General features: G+C 42.0%; 1 protein-coding gene across 5 annotated transcripts in view; it reads right to left on the reverse strand.

Moving 5' to 3' along the window:
* FARP1 (FERM, ARH/RhoGEF and pleckstrin domain protein 1) overlaps nt 1-18,553 on the reverse strand; it is a 256,565-nt gene that overhangs the window by 35,749 nt on the left and 202,263 nt on the right. For 2 of the 5 annotated variants that reach the window (XM_081129004.1, XM_081129005.1), the window contains exons 14-16: nt 5,747-5,934; nt 4,267-4,356; nt 3,055-3,188 (exon numbers count right to left, since the gene is read on the reverse strand). In XM_081129004.1, the coding sequence (XP_080985130.1) occupies nt 3,055-3,188; nt 4,267-4,356; nt 5,747-5,934 (412 nt within the window). Of the gene's footprint in view, nt 1-3,054; nt 3,189-4,266; nt 4,357-5,746; nt 5,935-18,309; nt 18,458-18,553 lie in introns of all 5 variants that reach the window. The other 3 variants (XM_081129007.1, XM_081129006.1, XM_081129008.1) reach the window with 2 other exon arrangements.

Raw genomic sequence — 18,553 nt, forward strand, 5'->3', positions numbered from 1 at the left:
GCACTTATTCCTAGAATAAAATACAACTCTCCAAAGTTCTCTCTGGTGGCAAGAACTAGCTAAAGCCACCATGCTGGGCTGCCAGGTATTGCTGATTGATGACATTTCCTGTGTGACTTCCCAACATTACTTAAATCAACTGCCATGTGGACTAAACCCGCTATAGTGACACCAGCTCAGGATGCTGAGTCTACAGTGTACACAGGTATACACCCTGAGCTTTCTCTGTCCTCGAATCTATGGTCAGTGACCACGTGTTTCAACCCACCGGTCATTCGTACCTGTGTTTCTGCAGCTCATGCACTGCTTTTAATCCTCAACAATGATGTCATTCACCTAATGCCTACAGCGATCTGCCACACAGCCAGATGTGAAATGTTGGGATGGTGACAATTTATATTAAACATGACAACATATCCTCCTGGGTTGGAAAAATTTTAAATATGTTGATTCAAGGTCTAAATGAAAGTGGTCATTAATTCTTGTAGCATTAATGAAGTATTTTTTTCAAATGTCAAGGAGGTAGCATCATTGGCTGTGTCTACTCTGAAGTGTTGGTAACTCTGAGAGCCTTTGCTCTGATGGAGCCCGAGCCCCTGTGGTTTGCATGCCAGGCTCTGAGCTCACATTGTCTCCATTTCCCTGCCCCCCTAGGGACAGGAGGAGGTGGGGTAGGGAAGGAAACACCATTACAAGGTGTGGAATCTGCTGCTGGGGTCGAGAGTCCACCTGGTGGTGAACAGAACCCAGTGGAGCAGGCTGGGAGTGATCATGGTTTGTAGGTTTCCTGCAGAATGTTCAGTAATGTCTTGCCCTGCTGCTTTGGTGCTGGGCTATATCATATCCTCTAAGGTTGACCCAGATGGGGAGGAGTCCAGCTCCAGGTGGAGTTGGTGAGAAATTTACAGTAATTTGGAGAAGCAGAGTCAACTATTGGACCTTCAGAGCATGAAAACAGAACCAGCTTTCCCATGTGGGCTGCGGGGCTGTGGCTAGAAGGCCAGCTGGCTCAGGTTCTGCACCAGATGCTCCTGAGCGTCTTTTAAAGGTCCTTCCAGCATCATATCCTCTGTGTGGTCTGGTGTTAGCACCAGTGCGTTTCTATGGCAATCTTAATGATCTTTTTATTCGCTAATTTTTATTTTAGTTTTTTAAATTACAGTTAACGTTCAATATTATATTGCAACCTTAATGATTATTAAGGAACACTGTCAGTTTTATCGATATATGCTCAAACAAAGACCTGCTTTAGAAGGAAGGGATTGGAGCAGCACGTAGAAAGGTTGTGAATTAACAGAGAAACCGTTTTTGGATGGAGATCATGCATCTGTTAAACAGAATACCTCAACTCTGTTTCTTTTGGAGAGAAATAATAAAAGTCTGTTTTTAATGTTTGACCTAAAAGCAAATATCAAAGGCTGATGTGTGTATGTGGGGCAAAAGGTCTGTCCGATGTTTTTCAATGCTTTTTCTTCTTATCAGCCATTTTGCATTTAAAGTGAAAATTACATCTGAAATAAATAATTTCTAAAAAAAAAAAAAAAAAAAGATGCTCTGAGCCTATGGGGAGATGAAGACTATATTAATATATGTCTCTCTGGCCAGAAAAAAAACTTGATTTATTTCTCCCAAGACGTGAAGCCTTTGACTCCATTATGAAAGCATCGTTCAATGCAGTAGGAATGAATGATGAGGCCACATGGCAGGACACAGGTGGGAGTTTCCAGGTATAAAAACTTGGGAAGGTAAAATAAAGTTGCATTTTGCAAAATTTTTTGAAATTTTGAAAAGTGGTATTTCTCTTATATTCACAGCACCAACCTAGAGTGAGACTCTGCAGCGGCATTTTCAGTCTCTCCCCACGCTCAGTGAGGCTGACGCTGTCCCTGTTATTTCTCAGCCCGGCTGTGCTCTGCCCTGGGCAGCTTAGGCAAGCCTCCCACCTTCCCATCACAGGAAAGAGAAATGCACAGGAACTACCTCCAGGAACAAAGAGCATACAGCTGGATGCCTGAGCACCTCTGCAACCTGGAAGCTGCTGCTTGAATCCCATGACCTGGGACCACCTAGGACAAGACAAGCCTCATCCCAGCTCCTTGAGGTGCTACCCTAATGCCCCAGAAACCACTTTCAACTACATTCTCACCTGCAGTGAGGATACAATAAATAATGGGTTCCATTTCTGCCAAAAACACGGCAGAAACCTTTTTGCTATTTTTCTCCTGGCATTTTTAAAATGCGTGCTTAGTAGACAGTCAATTCCCCCCTGTGTCTACATATAACTGTCTTAACAAACCCCGTAAGATTTTTTTCTCAAAAAGGTTCTATTTTAGGTAAGGATCAATCAGATTTTACATTCTACAGCTCATAGTCTTTCCTAATTTTCTGTACCATACTCTTCCCCCAGATTGATGTTTACTTTGCTTAGTAAATCGAAGTAACATTATTTTTAACCAATCTGCTATTCATGGTCATTCAGGTCTTTTCTAATCTTTTAATCCTGCCATAAATATCTTTGTCATATATGGGATGTCACATATTAAAATATACCCTTAAGATAAACTCCCGGAAGTGGAATTCAAGGTAAAAGTGTGTGTGGTACATAGGGCTCTGTATTTTTCAAAGCGCTTCTTAAACACTGTGACATACAATACTGAAAACTGCATCAGGAGATATAGATACTTAACAAATGACTATACAGCAAGCATCAGTGAAATATTGGCAACACCCCTAAAAGTCCTTCACACACAGAGGGACTTGATAACCCACATTGTCCTACCAGAAATAACTACCACCTTTATTTTGTGACATTCATTTGATTATCATATGAAAATATGCATTTTGAAGAATTATACACCACAGGGAAAAAATTCAGGATGAGATCTAAATACAGGTAGAATCTACCTGAACATCGGTTTAAGGTTGGCTTGTCTTAAGCCAGTGTCCTGCTCTTAGCTTTCCTCATGGCTGCTGCTTGTAAGGGACAACACGCAAAGGTAACACTGGAAACAGAAAGAGGAGTGGAGTGAGGGTCAACTGTAACTGTTTACTCACCACAGGGCTAGTCGTTGCTCAATCTCCTTGAGAAAATTTGTATGAAATTTGTGCAAAGGTTCAAAGTTCGGGAATATGAGACTTTTCAATGTTTCGGGCATGGAGTCCTCCTTGCTCACTGTGCTCTGAAACCACTGGGAAGAGAACACACTTAGTTAGAAGCATAAAAATGAATGATGAGTGTCTGCAATTCTCCAAAAGTAATGCAGCCACCTGCTCCTGGAGGACAGAGGGCTTTACTACTGGGTTTGCAGCATTTTGGCAGCACCAGGGGCTTCCAGGCCTCACTGCTTGTCCCCCTTTTCATCAGATGGGGCGAGAAGCACCCATCTCTTTATTATTGCTTTCTGCGATTGATTACCAAAGATCTGAAGCCAGGATGGGTCTCTGAAATGGGCAGCTCCTCAAATCCAAACCTCCATTCTGGCCAACTCTCTGGGCAATCACTGATTTCTAGCACCAAACACCCTCTGGTTCAGTCTTTTAGGAACTTCATCTCTGCTCCTTTGTTATAATGCTGAGCACGAAGGTGGCTAAACCAGAGAGAGAAAGCTGCTGCCTTCACACAAAGCCAGTCACCCTGCTGAGGTGAGGCGGGGCTGGGTCCCAAGATGTTTCCTGAGCACCTGCCCAAGGCCAGGCACCATCCAGGACCCCCTGGAGGCACACACAGTCAATGACTCTGCTGACCTCCACAGGGCCAGTTCTTTCCTCCCATCCAGGGGTCAAAAAGACATCTGCAGTACTTTAAATTTGTTTCCAAGGCTGAACAGAACTGATTAAAACAATAAAAGACAGACTTCTGGCCGATTTTGCCAATATGGCTCAATTTATTATGAAAGATAAACGAGGCTTCAATTCCCTCCGAGGTCTTTTTCCAGCAAAAAATAAGTAGCTACATTTGACAACGGGCAAAGCAGGAGATGTTCTGCATCAGTGCACGCAGACAGTAAAATGTTTATTTTTAATTTTCTCCACTTTAGAAGCATCCTGCCTCTGCACTTAAAAAATCACAATTATAAAAATTTTTATAGAGCACACTCCAAATTAAATATACTATTACTGTCTTTATTTCTATAACCCGGGACCAAACTCCTTTTCATTAAAGTCAGAGAATCCAACATTTAATTAGATCCAGCTTCTCTCATAAAGCTGAGTATTAGTTGAGATAAATGATGTAATTTGATGCTTTCAGGGAAATGCTACACATACCGAAGTGATGACTTCAAGATCCTTCAGATACGTTCTCTCAGTGGTGGACACTTCCTTAGCTATGAAGTAGGCTTTGTCAGTTGGGAATCTCTGCAAAGTCCATGAAAAGAAACGAGACATAATAATTTTTGAGTATCAGTCTAAGAATATCTTGATTATGAGAAAGTGGAACATTGCTAGCTTACCATCTTTTGTTAGCTGGCATCAAGTCTAAATGAACTCTTATTTACTCTTTTTGTGTGTGAGAGGAACTATGGATAGTAAGAGAATGGATTTCCATGATGAGAAAACAGTCTAGGAATATTTCCTTCCATGCAAATATTACCCTCTGTGAAGTGCCTCAAATGAGTATGTTAGCCACCACCGAGGATCTTCATTCAAAATTGGGCATCTGAAAATCTAATTACTTAGTAAAATAGCAGAGTGATGCACTCTGCAAGGAAATAAATGAAACAGAAACCACAGTGGCCTTTGTCTTGGGTGCCGTGGCCGGTGGGGTTGGTGTTCAGGAAATAAAGAGGCCACATTGTTCTCGGGACTACAAACAGTGGCTGATATAAAGGGACCAGGGTAAAGGCAGCTGGTGACGCCAGAGTGACTCAGTGCTCTGGAGTCCATCAGCTAGGTGGGCAGGCGGCACCACTAGAGCAGATTGGTCATTGGTTTTGCTTTCTATTTAATTTTTTTAATTGATTTTAGAGGGGTGGAGGAGGGGGGAAGGAGAGGGAGAAACATCGATTTGTTGTTCCACTTATTTATGCATTCACTGGTTGATGCCTGTATGTGCTCTGACTGCGCATCGAACCCGCAACCTTGCTGTACTGGACGGGGCTCTGACCAACTGCGCTACCCAGCCAGGGCCTCTTTCTCTTTAGTCAGTGAGAGGAAACCCTGTGGTGCTGGCCATCCTGCTTGCTTCCACAGGAGTCCGCCCGATTCCACTTCTCGGGATATGCAAGAAAACACTGAAGCAGAGACTCGAACAGACACTTGCACACCCACGTTCCCAGCAGCACTATGTGCAGTAGCCAAAAGGAGGGAACCACCCAACTACCCATCCACACATGAATGGACGAACAAAATGCGGCACACCCATGCACCAGAATATTATTCAACCTTCAACATGAAGAAAATGCGACACAAGCTTCAACATGGATGAACCTTGAGGATATTCTGCTGAGTGAAACAGAGCAATCACAAAGGGACAAGTGTTTTAGGATCCCACTTATACGAGGTTCCTAAGTAGTCAAATTCATAGAACCGTGGTGGCCAGGGGCTGGAGGAGGGATGGGGATTTACTGTTTAATGGGTGCAGAGTGACAGTGTGGAGTTACAGTGACACAGTTCTGGAAACAGTGACGATGGTTATACAATGTAAGTGTACTCAGTGTCACTGAACTGCACCCTTAAAAATGGCTAAATGGCAAAGTTTACTCTATGTATATTATTACAATAAAAAAATAACACGCTGTCCCCACACCTTCCTCCGGCCCTCCTCCTCGTCGTCCGTCCGTGGGCACGGCTGGTCGTTCAGCAGCGGGCTGACCAAGGGAGAGGCCTGCTTGGTGTCGGGGCTCAAGTTGGGGGACAGGATCACGTTGGCGGGCACAGCTCCTCCCTGCGAGTTGATGGACAGCTCTGAAAGGTGAGGGCTACCAGTCAGGGAGCCTGTTTGGGGATGAGAAGTATTAAAAAGAAAAGAGAAAAAAAAAGGTAATTCCTCTGGGACCTGATTTCTACTTACAAGCTTCACCTTTTCAAGTCTTTAGAATCTTGACTACTTATGGCAAACTTAATGCGCTTCATTATTTTCTAGTTTTTTTCCCTCTAAGTTGCAGCTGCCGTAATAATAAAGATAGCATAGGATGAGTAATTCAATGGAGCTTCAGTTATGTAATTAATCATAAGGTAGAGAACTCTGCTTAGAGAGTAATTACAATAGTTTAAAAGCATAGTGTATCCCCACATAGAATCTTCATGTCCAAACTACTGCCTCAGCTTCTAAGAATTACTCAAGAAAAACACAGGGTCTACATTACAAGGAGACGTGGGAAATGACTAGAAAATAGAGCTATACTAATAGAAAACTACACAACTGGAGCACCGAGGACAGACGACATCTCCTAACAACGGGCCACAGCTAAAGAAAGGTAAAGCAGCTACCTCCCCGGTCAACAAAGAACAGAAGCAAGCTCGTTATACCTGGTGATGTCACTCCATGTCTCTCTCACTGTTTGGGACAGAAACACTAGCATCACATTTACATGCAAAGGTGGTCATTTACAAATGCAAAGCTGGAGGTCATTACGTTATCCCAAGACCCTTTTATGAGTCAAAAAGTGAAAGATAATTATTCCTCTGAAAAGGATAGCATATTAAATAATATAGAAGTGTGTCATTACCCATTGTGAGTCAGCCAAAACAGATGACGTGTGCATGAAACTCTTTGCCAACAGAATTTTGCAATGATCAATCCCTTAAACCTTGGAAGCTAAACAGGATGTTTTAAACATACCTCAAACCCAAGTGTTCTTACTTAATGTGGATTTGCTAGAACTAGTGTGAGTGTCAACAAAGTTAAAGCAGCCTGCAGTCCTGTCCATTACTATTAAAAGGAAAGACGATGTAAATTATTTCTCCATTTTTTCATTACACAGTTTCAGCTCCTTGCTACTCCTCACACTATCAAGGGTCTCTGAGGAAAAAGTTAAGTGCCATTTTCCGGTGTAACCCCATTTTTTTTGTTTTGATGTCTATCTTCTCCCTCCAGATTGTGATACCCGTTTTTAAGTTATAAGATAGGACAGCGTGGAATGAAATAGGGTATTGAACTTGATCCCAGTATGAGTGAACCACAGAGAAACCACCACCAGCCCCCACCCAGTCCTGGGTTGATTAGCTAGCTGTGTCACCAGCACATGGGTGAAAAGCCACCACACCCAGAGAAACAACGGGGAGCGTGCATTCTGCCCACTGACTACTGGGCATCCAATGCTCTTTGAAGAACAAGATTAGAAAATGTGAGGAAAAGGCAGAATCAGGAAGTTTGCATTTAAAAATCCCTCCATTTAAATGCCTGCATTTTAATATACAATCATTGAGATGAAGTCCTGGTGTTAGAAAAAGACCCAGTCAACCCACACACCACCAGACCCAGTAAAACCCGGAGAAAAAAAGCCAGAAATTGCTTCACAAATGTCAATTTTATTGACACCAGTGCATAACTGAATACAATAATTTGGAAAGAATTGGAACTCACGAAATAGAAATAGTGACAACAATTAGAACTGCAATTGTTTCAAGGTACTAGACTATTCTCTTTAAAAAAATCACAAAAAGAAAAATGTTATCACTACAAATAGGAATTAGAAAAGAGAAATTCTGGCAGTCTGTCTGCAGATCAAACAGTTCATGCATTTGTGAGTTGCTGTTTGAAAAGTCACTTTTTATTTGTCCACTGGCAACAGGTAGAATTCGGGGGGCTTACCTTCAGCTCTCACGCTGTGCGCGAGATCGAGTGAGGCAGTTATAAGTGAGAACATGCTGGGCCTTGAATTTGCAGGGGAGTGGAACAGAAAAAGCATTCGCCTCGTCATTGCAAGAGTTGGAGCCAAGAATAAAAAGCAGTTAGAAGGCTAGCTTGAAAGAGGAGGGGGGGGGGGGGGGGACCAGTACCAATTAGGCCCTGGACAGCATCCAGCAGCAGATAAAAAACCAAGTGCCACATTGTGAGGGAGAAAATAAGGGTGAACCCGCTCAAGTACAACCACTTCCCCTCTCCAAAGGTCAAAAGCTGTTGCGCTGCTGCATTCCCCAGGGACGCTTTTATTTAGTAGACTGAGCAGCTAAAAGAATGAGTGAACAGACTAGGGTTCCAGGAGATGCCACCCTGCCAAGAAGGTAGGACCCCATTTCAAAGAAGACAGCGGTCTAGAAGAATCCTCACTGGACAACATCAGAGACAGGTGCGGAAAACAGGACACTAAAAGTAAACATCACGACAACCCGTGTTCCTAGGTGGAGGAGGGGACAGTCCCGGGTCAGGCCCAGGTTGCTGGGTTAAAGCCTGCTTCATTCACTCACGTAGCCCAAAGATATGTGTAACCACTGACTTGACTCGTGCAACACACAGTGCTGGAGGATGACCGAATTAGGGTGACCTATTTCCACTTCCAGGGGGCTACTTCAACCGGTTTGTTGGGGCCTAAGAAAGGCAGGGCGATGGGTGTATTTAAACTGTTAGAACAATAAATCAATAAAGCCTGTTCTAGAAATGTATTGGCAATCCTAAGGTACGGAAAGGCCCCAAACTCTGAAGTTCGATTTTGCCCACTTGAGCTACATCCATGGAGAAGAGCCCCCTTCTCTCCTTACAAGAGAAACTACCCCAGGCTTTGGAAATGTACAGGTGACGCGGCCCAAACAAAAATACGTAACTCATTTACCACTCAGCCATCAAGGAAACAGGACGATAGGGTGTTTAGTAGAATTTGGCAGCTTAATGAGTCATTAAAATTCTCTTTTGACTGTGAGCCAGTGTATGACAATGGTCGGTACAAGCTGGAGCTCACGCTGGGCCCGCCTTCAGGCAAGAGTGAAGAGCCGAATCTTAGAGAAAGTCGCCATCTAAGGTGACTGTTATTAGAACTACATGTAACCAATTTTCACTGAAGTAGTCCACTGTACAAAACAAGCACACACACACAGTTGCAGTGTTAGAGAAAATGAGTCCCCTTGACTTACACAGCCTGCTCAAATCATTCAGCCTGCCACCCACTCCCGAAGGCACAGCCCTGGGCGATGGGAAATTGGGACTGACGTTCACTGCTACTCAATGAACTTATCAATGCCCGGGTATTGCCTTTTTCTCCCCCTGTGACAAACTGACAACAAAGGGTCTTCTTTCAGTAGGGGCTCTGGGTAAGTAATTTGAGGGGCCTTTTGAGAAAGCACCTGGGTATTAAGGCAATAGGTGAAAAGAAGTTTGAAGAGACTAGAAAAAGGTCAGTTACACCCTGAAAGTCTGGAAGTTCTGATTCTTTTTAAAAATTGCTTTTCCTATTTCCAGAAACTGCCCTATTCTTTTTAGGCATTCGGTTATATTTTCAGTTAATAACTCGAAAATCCTTCCCCTCTTCCATCCAGGATGATTTTCCCTCCCCACCCTGTCCTCCTTCCTGCCACTCGTCCGTATCAAGACGGCTGAGTTTATGTCACTCCCACGGACTAGAAATGCCTTCACTAATGCTGCTCTCGAGGGAGGCATTGCTGGTAAATGCTTTTAAAAATCCTTTTAAATGTACATATTCTCATGGCACAAACAAGGATGGAACTTCATATTAGCACTGCTATATTTATGGATTTCAATTTACCACCCAGCCCAGAAACTGGCTTAGCTTCTCTACCTTTTTAAAGTAAAACACATTCATAATTCTTCTCTCCTGACTGCTCTGGGGAAGCTGACTCTGCAGCATCACCCAGGCTGCAGCCTCTCCTGACCAGCTCTTCATCAGTGGCACATAAACAGTGGGAACAGTTTATGATCAGCAAGCCAACTCCCGCCTGGATTCCCATCTTGGGATCAGGCACAGCTGCCTAGGAACCATCCACCGCCTCCCACTGTTTTAAAGGCTTCAGAACAAACTCACACACGTGTGGGAAGAGAGAATTTCCTAATACTTAAATGTATCTATTCAGTGTTCTAAATTGCCAATAAATTGGTAATCTCCAATTTTAAAATGAGATAAGTGTTATTTTTGCTGTTAAGGGAGAAAACTAGAAAACCTGACGATTTTCAAAACCATAATCCACAGATTTGTTAAACAATATTTAAATATTTGAGAATAATATTAAAGAAAATAGAATACTGATTACTTTCAAGTCCTCTTGAAAAATTTAAAAAGCACAATTATTTAAAAAGTATGCTGATTCCTTCAATATTCCCTCAAGTAACTTTGGCAAGCTTCTAGATTCCACTCATCTATTTGTTTCCTGTCACTTGGTTCCAGAAATATATGAGATTTTATTTCTATATCCAGAATATGCTCCAAAGGCACATACAACAAATACATTACAGGTGCAGGTTTTCATCTATTTTTAAAAAGGCTCTTTTTAAATCCATAATCCCCCTCTAAAAGAAAATACAATGAACTCTCTCTGGAGATTGTCTGCATTTGAATGCCAGTTACCAAAGAAAGGTCAGTATTGTGTTGAATAATGGGTAGTCTCTAGAACTGGGAAGATTCACTCCAGTCTGATAACTAAGCTGGGTCCCACCCCAATGGAATATGTGAAAAGAGCTGACAAAGTCTGATTGACATGACAAGGTTCCACCAGAAAAACCAGGTTATAGGATCACCAATCACAGCGCTGTTGTCCTCGTCCCGGTAACTTAGGCTGTTGAGGGTAACGTATAACGTGCTTCTTAGACAAAGTTCCTTTAAAAAAAGTTTTACAAGCAGCTAAACATCAACTTTGCCATTCATCAAGCAATTCAGAAAAGCAATAGCGATGCAACTTGCAAAAAAATAGAGAAATGCTACCAATGGAGAAATGATAGCGAATGCACTAGTTTGCTCTTACTTATGAGAAGAGAGAGTTCTCCTTTGTTGGAACATGGCGGTGGCAGTGTTTGGATTGGGGAACATGGAGCTTCATACCAATGAAAAATACCACCTTGTACTCGGGACAAAGCTTCACACATCAGTGGGAAAGAACAGTTACAACTGACAGTTTTTACAGCAAGATACCTGTTAGGACAAGTGAAAGCCTCTTCAGTTTAGATTAACAAGAAATATTAATATCATGCATACACTGTTCCATGAGTTTGGCCTTCCATGCTTAAAGAATCACCAAGCGCAGTTATTGGAGAAGCCAGCAACCTCCCCAGTGGTGTAAATCCGTGCTTTATTGAGATACTGCACCCTTAGGCCATGGAGAGAAGACAAAACCTGACAGTATCTGTGACAGCCTACATTTGGGGTACATATCAGAACTAAAACCAGCTTACTGGCCAAGAGAAGCCAACTGGGGCTGAGCTAGGTTAGGTGAGGTCTTCTCTACATTCCCACCTACCCCCACCCACCTCCCACAAAGCAAACACACAACTAAATTCTGCTATAGATATGAACTATGTCAAATTTTCTATTCCCACTTGAATAGATGTTCCCATTCAAAAATACGAAGCCAATCCTTTAGTTAGCTGTCTAAGCTCCCCTATGTAAGCTACTGTCACAGATGCTCTCTGTCTCCTTGAGCCCTCTCCTCCGACCACAGTGATTCTGTTCACTTCCAAAGACCCCCCTACCTCTATGCACACACAGTCTAAAGTTCAGGCTCACTGGCAGATGAAATTGGGAAAGTGAAGTCTTCAGTTCACCTTCTCTGTCCCCACCCTTAATGAAATATGGTACCACCCGGCATGACCACCCACAACGAATCAGTGTTAAAGCTTGCTGTTTAGTGAACAGGATCACTGTATTCTAGAGGAAACAGGTATTCCAAATACAAATTGGTATTCAGCAGTGAAAAAAAAAACCCCACAAAAAAACAAAAAGACATCAGACAGTGCTCCAACAATGCAGGGAACAGAAGGTATACCATGCTTTGAAGATAAAGACAGAACGTCGAAAAAAAAGCTTTTTCTCTTAGATAGGTACGTGCTGACAAAACAGTGCATACAATGGAACAACAGAAAAATGTTGTCTTAAGTTTATTAAACAAATGACAAAAATGAGAATGAAATCCCAGACTTTTCTATTTTAAAATTAATTTGGTGTATTAGGAATTTTTAATAAAACATTTTATCTATATTATTAAATATACACACAGAGAGAACAAGAAGGAATTGGATTAATAATAAAGGCCAAGCTTGTGAGATTTGGTTAGTTAGGTTTCCGTGGCAACTTCCCAGGCAGAAAAGGGGTGAGCATTTAGGTGCATTTAGGTTTGTGTGGAGAGCAGCAGGTGTGTGTCTTGACTAAGAAAATCCTATCATCTTTGGTCTTTCTATATCCCACTGCAGGCAGAGTGACAAATGACTTAATTCTTACAAAGGAACTTTGAGGCCCAGAAAAAAGGTAGTTGTTAGCCCAGTTTCATGAGCCAGAGAGCCCACCCATGAGTAATGACAGACCTATCACCACACCACCGCAGGCTCCAAAACGACCCTTCTCCTGTGTCCTGGGTGAGAGCCAGTTAAGAACCCAAATTTATTAGTCAAGCAGGAGCATGGCCTCCACATTCCCCAGTACTACCCTCCACCTCCAATTCAAAAGTAGAGTTAATCACTGTCCCATGCTTTTTACTACACACACACACACACACACACACACACACACACACACACACACACACATTCTCCTTCCTTCCTTAGTGTCCCTGGTTTGCGTTGCATTTTGCAGTGATTTCTACACTTCAATATTCTGAAATCGTTGCACCTGGCCCCAGTAACAAGCTCAACTATCTTCCAGTACTATTTCCACGACTGAATTTACATTAGCCTTGCAGATAACCTGTGTCAACAGTTGATTTTTAATCCTCCAAGCTTTTGAATATAAAGCCACTCCAAGACATATCCGAGTAGCGTGATCTGGAACCCACATGAAGATGCAAATGAGCTACCTTCCACCGTAAGTTATAACCAAATGCCAGAGGCCAAGATAATACTGAAGGCAGTTTCCAGGCTAAGCTGCCAAGGCTGCGTTCTTCAGTCAATTCACAATGAGATGACCTGAACAAATCAGAGGCTATTCAATTTGTAAAGCTTTCAGGAAATGATTTACTAATTCTTCCCTAGCTTCCACCAGGGTGTCTAATTGCTTTCACTGGAAAAGGAAGAAAAAAAGGTTCCTTGTGCTAGAAGTTTCATCTATGACTTTTGGAGCTATAAGTTATTTTATGAAGAACTTTTTTTCAAAACAAGACTCTACCCACGCTCCACCCAAACAATTATAGGGGCTACAAATCAGCATTTGCAACTTTTCTTCATAGCGGAAATACTTGAAAATCTCTAGCTTACAACCAGAGAAAACAATAAGTAGGTCCTTTCTAGTGTGCATCCGAACACGTGGCAACCAGGCCACTTTTGAGCTTTATGTCTACAACACTAGACCAAATCATGCATATTTTTCTTTTTTGCTTTTCATTATTATTTTTTAATAAACATAGAACTGGTTAAGTGGCATGCTCATTTTGATCTAAAAGTCATGGCTTCATTTTAAATACCAGCAACTAGTGTTAGAGGTATGCACAAATGTACACTGGAGACCCTGTTTCCCTGTATTAAGTTTCACTCAACTAAACAGAAACAGATGGAATTAAACTAACAAGGAAAAAGCAGCACCAGTAAATTCCTTAATGTTGCCAGAGTCAAGTTCTTTAATCACTTACTGCTGGTATAAGTTCATTCACCAGTACCTTTCTTTCCATCAGATTTTAATGGATTTGGCTAATGTGGTTGAATGTCAACCTCATCAGAGAGCTACCTGCAATGGATTATTTTTAAATGCTCACCTCTTTCAGGTTCAAAGAGACTTACCCTATTGAACAGAAAGACTCATTTTCAGTTTCATTTGTAAAATTTGCAGAAATAAAACGGACTCATCTTATAAAACCAGAGGTAGGCCAGCCTTCGCGTAGCTCATCAGAAGTGTTTACACTACAGCCCGGCCAGCGTGGCTCAGGGGCTGAGCATCAACCTAGGATCCAGGAGATTGCGGTTCGATTTCTGGTCAGAGCATATGCCTGGGTTTCGGCTCGATCCCCAGTGGGGGTGTGCAGGAGGCAGCCGATCAATGACTCTCATCATTGATGTTTCTATCTCTCTTCCTTCCTTCCTCTCTCTGAAATCAATAAAGGCATATTTAAAAAAAAAAAAAATGTATATACTACAAACGAGAAGATCTAGAAAAAAGAGCCTTTCTGGGAAGGCAACTCTGCAATTTCTTTAAATTCTGGCTAATAAGGGCCTAGGCAAAGAAGAGTGATCGAGACAGAAGCAATAAACTCAAAATAGACCTAACAATGAAGGGAGCCCCAAATTTCTTAATTTAAGGCTGGGCCTAATGATAGCCCAATTACTCACTAACGGCTACAAATGTACCAAACCCAGTCTGTGTTGAAATATGGAGAAACATTTTAAGTGGAAAAAGTTGATTAAAAGCATGTGAACACTATGATTATAGGTATGAAAAAGGGAGCTACATGCACATTCCCAATGTTTTTAACACAATTTAAAATGACAGTTTAATATTTTAATTTTTTTCTTCTTTTAGAAACTGCTTGGCAACACAATCAACATGAATCCAAGGCAATAATGCAAGTTGAGTTTCTGATTCAGTTGAAGACAGACTGGATTTTGCATACTTGGTGGAAATTTCATGAGACTCGTGCTGTATTTTAGTTTTGCAGGCCTAGCTATTTTTAGCATTGCGTGGCTTGAATCTTCAAAGAAGTTCTTGAGAATAAAATTGGAATTATTCACATTTTAAGTGCAGGCCACATGGCACAATTTGGTGAGATAAATCTGTGAGAAATTCCCAAGTATGAATCACATATGTGGGGAAGAATCTGGCCCACAGACTTCCTTTAATTAAATGCCTGTCTAATAAAATATCATCAATGGAAGACAGATGACTGTTAAAGGAGCTGGAGCAATTCCTTTTAAATGCTGGAACTCATTAAATGCATTTCTTCATGCTAAGATAATTTCTTGCACTTTTATTTTGCCCTGAACAAGCAGCAACAAAATCAACCACAAAAGGGTCTACAATTTTGAAATACTATCTAACTAAAGATATTAAAGCAAGGAGGCCCTGGAGCAGCCCTGAGTGGCTTGGAGATTTGTTTCTGTATATGGTTTGTCTTCCATTCAAGGCCTTCTGATATCATTTCATAGAGCAGCCATTATGTGAAGACCTGGGTTCCCTGTTGATTCAGGGGACCTCTAAACTAGCTATTGTCTTAGAAAGATTCCTTGACAGGTCTTGGAAAACCCTTTGGAAATCTGAAAGAATTCACAGGTCTCTAATCTCTGTTGTCTATTTTTCACACCTAAACCCCCCTCTGATCTTCCAGCACTCTTACTTCAACTTCATGCATGCTCACGCCCTCCTTAAGCCACACAGTGAGATTCTGGAGGCCAGGTAAAGACTTGGGGACCAGAGTTGCACAAAAGGTCAGTGGCGTGGAAGGTGGGATGGTGGAGGCTGTTGGCTTTCCTGGATCTATGCACAGTGAGAGACCATGTCACTCCCGCGAACTGGCTCTACCAGGCTCAAAGAATGCTTATGTTTACTCTCCCACTGATGGTTGGAATCTATTACTACACGATGAGCTCCTCCAGAGGCAATTAGTGAATATTCCCAGCACTTCAGGGTATGTGCCTTTTGAACAAACTACACCTCTGCCCCTTTTAAGCACCATTAATCACATCAGGATTGCTGCTTTCATAAATACTGGCCAATAGGCAGAAATTGAGTTGCTTGGCTGGTACCAAACCAACCTGAGAAAAACTATAAGCAACCCTGAAAGTAGAAATCTATTCACTACAGAACCAAGTACTCCACCATTGATCAGCTGCTTTTAAACTCACCTCCTTAGGAAAAAGCAAAACAAAGTATTGGAGCCTGTTTTGCTTTGGAGGTTTACAGCTGCTGATTCACATCAAAGGCTGGGTAAATGAATACCTGTAACTCATTCCCATTTCATGATCAGACTGCTAGATAATTAGAGGTAAAGAGAAAACTCATTTGAACAAATCACCTTCACATATAAACCACAGGATTGCGAAAGTGAATCTGCTTAACTCACATTTGACTAGATTTTTATATAGTAAATTGACATCTTTTTCTAAGTCCAAAACAGAATATGCAGAAACATGTTATAACTACAAAGATCCCACGATATATAAAGCAGTTCTTCCTACCTAGTATGAACTATAATTGCCTAAGTCTACATGATTCCTGGTTTCCACATGATTTTAATTATTAATCCATACAAGATTCTCAAAAATCAAAATATTGACTCAAAAAGGTCCTATTGCATCAAGAAGTCACATAAAGTAAAAAGCTGGTCTAGAGACAAGTTTCTAGCTTTGTCACTCACTAGCTCTAAGACCAGGTGAAGGCTCCTTACTTCATCAGAGCAAGGTTTCTTATCCAGAAAATGAAGGTCTGCCCTAGGTCCCTTCCAGTTTTAAAATTCTGTAACTCTGTTAAACATATAAATCTAAAGCAAGACATAAAAAGACTACTTCAATGAACATCTTTCAAACTATCCACTAATCAATTTGATTCATCAATCATGCACCGAATCAAATGATTAGGAAGATAAAACAAAAGTTTGTATACAAATGGGTGAAGTTCTCAGAATCTTTAAAACCAACTTCTTGACATTCATGTGGACAGATTATCACTTGTGAAGCATGGGTCAGTCAATACTTCCATTGGTGACATGCTGCTGCCAAATTCTACTCAAGTTTCCCAGAGAGGCTCAGCTCTTCCCTGTGAGAGTCACGTCATCGGTGTAGCAAGGCCACTGGAGTGGCAGCACGTCAGGGACATACCCTTCTTAAAACTCTTCTCAGTAATTCCATAGTTACTTAGGATCTAAAAATCTGATTCTACAATTCATCTTTATATAAAAGAACCGAAGACTGAAAAGCACCAAATAACAGGCATTTAAAAAAGAACTTTGTTTGTGATGCTTTTCCTACTCTTCAAGCAAGCCAAAATTTCAGCTAATATTTTAAACATATTCCACTAGATTCTACAAAGCAATTGTGTCTGGCTGAGAAGCGACCCTTGGCTACCGAGCAGAACCATCTGGGGGCCCAAGTGGCACCCCAGACAGTTAGATCAAAATTTCTAAGGTCAGGACCTAGGCACGCATCACTAATTTTAAAATATGCAGCTAAGGCTAAGAAACAAGGCAAGTTAAAACCAGGCTCTTCTTTCTAAAATGCAGGAATGCTGGGTGGAAGGCACTGGCATAGGTGGGCAAGGCTTAAAAAGGAATCAGACTTCTCACTACTTCCACCTTCTTCCTGCACAGAGACACATCCGAAGTCACTTCCCAAGAAAAGGCATTAGTATTCACAGGAGTGCGAACATTTAGAAGGTGCATAAAAACCCACCAAGGGCAACGATACCGGAAAACGGGCCTTCTCTGTGCAGTGCACAACTCAAAGGCAGGCATTTAGTTTGCTAACCTCCTGGTGACCGGTGCCTATGGCAAGGCCTTCCTTTCTCCATCATCGATCAATAGCCTTTCTGTTTCACCAAGAGATTCTGGCAGTTATAGCTTCTTAAAACATAACAATTTGACCCACCAATGCAAATCCAAACCAAACCAGCAATCCCATGTAAATTACAGAAGATCTGACAACCTTTATGTCATTTTATATGAAGTCTACAAAGAAGAAATAACTCCAAATTCTTCCGATTGAAATGTTCATTACTCTTGATTAAGTTTTCACTAACACTTGGTCTCAACTAATAATCAACTTACATTTGACCTTGAATTTTGTCAGTTCCTCTCTTTATGAGAGAAAGAAAAGCAGCCCTCCTTTCTGGATCTCAGTGACACTCTGAAAATAGGAGGGTGATCTGCACACAAAATTAAACATACACAGAAAATGCACAATCAGCTTCCTAATGAAGTATTTCTTTCTAGCCTTCAACCTGAAAGATCAACAAGCCCCTGGTAACTTGCTAATATCTGCTATTTATCTTGTCCACCTTTTTTGGAAAGCAAGCCTCTGTGTGAAATTTTGTTTTACTGAAACATTTTAGACGTCAGGAGTGCCCTATCCAAACATGTGCCTGTCCAAAACGTCCTCACAAACATTGATTAAAAATTAACAAGTCACTAGAGCAGACATTCTCCACTGAAACCCTGGCCTCATGCCTCCAGGTTCCTGACACTTGAAGACGTGCCTCTGGTCTCCTCACTCCGCCTCCTCCTGCTCCTCCCTCAAATGCAGGCCACCAAAGGCCTTCTGACTTCTCAGCGCGGACGGGGAGCTCAGCACGGCCGCGTTGCCAAACATGAGGGGCTGGCCCAGAGGGCTCACCATTTCAGAGTCTGAATCGCTGGATTCAGTCCCACTGCTGGTGGAGCCCTCGGTCATTTGCAGGGGTGCCAGGTGGTCCACCATGCCACTGGCACACCCTGGTTGCACGATGGGGACCTTGGAGGTGGGACCCAGGAGAGGTGTCCCATTAGCCAGCATTCTCCCTTCTGAACCAGCCAGGCTGGCCAGTTCTCCCTTTTCATGGCCATCAAA

Source organism: Miniopterus schreibersii (genome assembly GCF_964146895.1).
Source record: "Miniopterus schreibersii genome assembly, chromosome: 2".
NCBI lineage: Eukaryota > Metazoa > Chordata > Mammalia > Chiroptera > Miniopteridae > Miniopterus > Miniopterus schreibersii.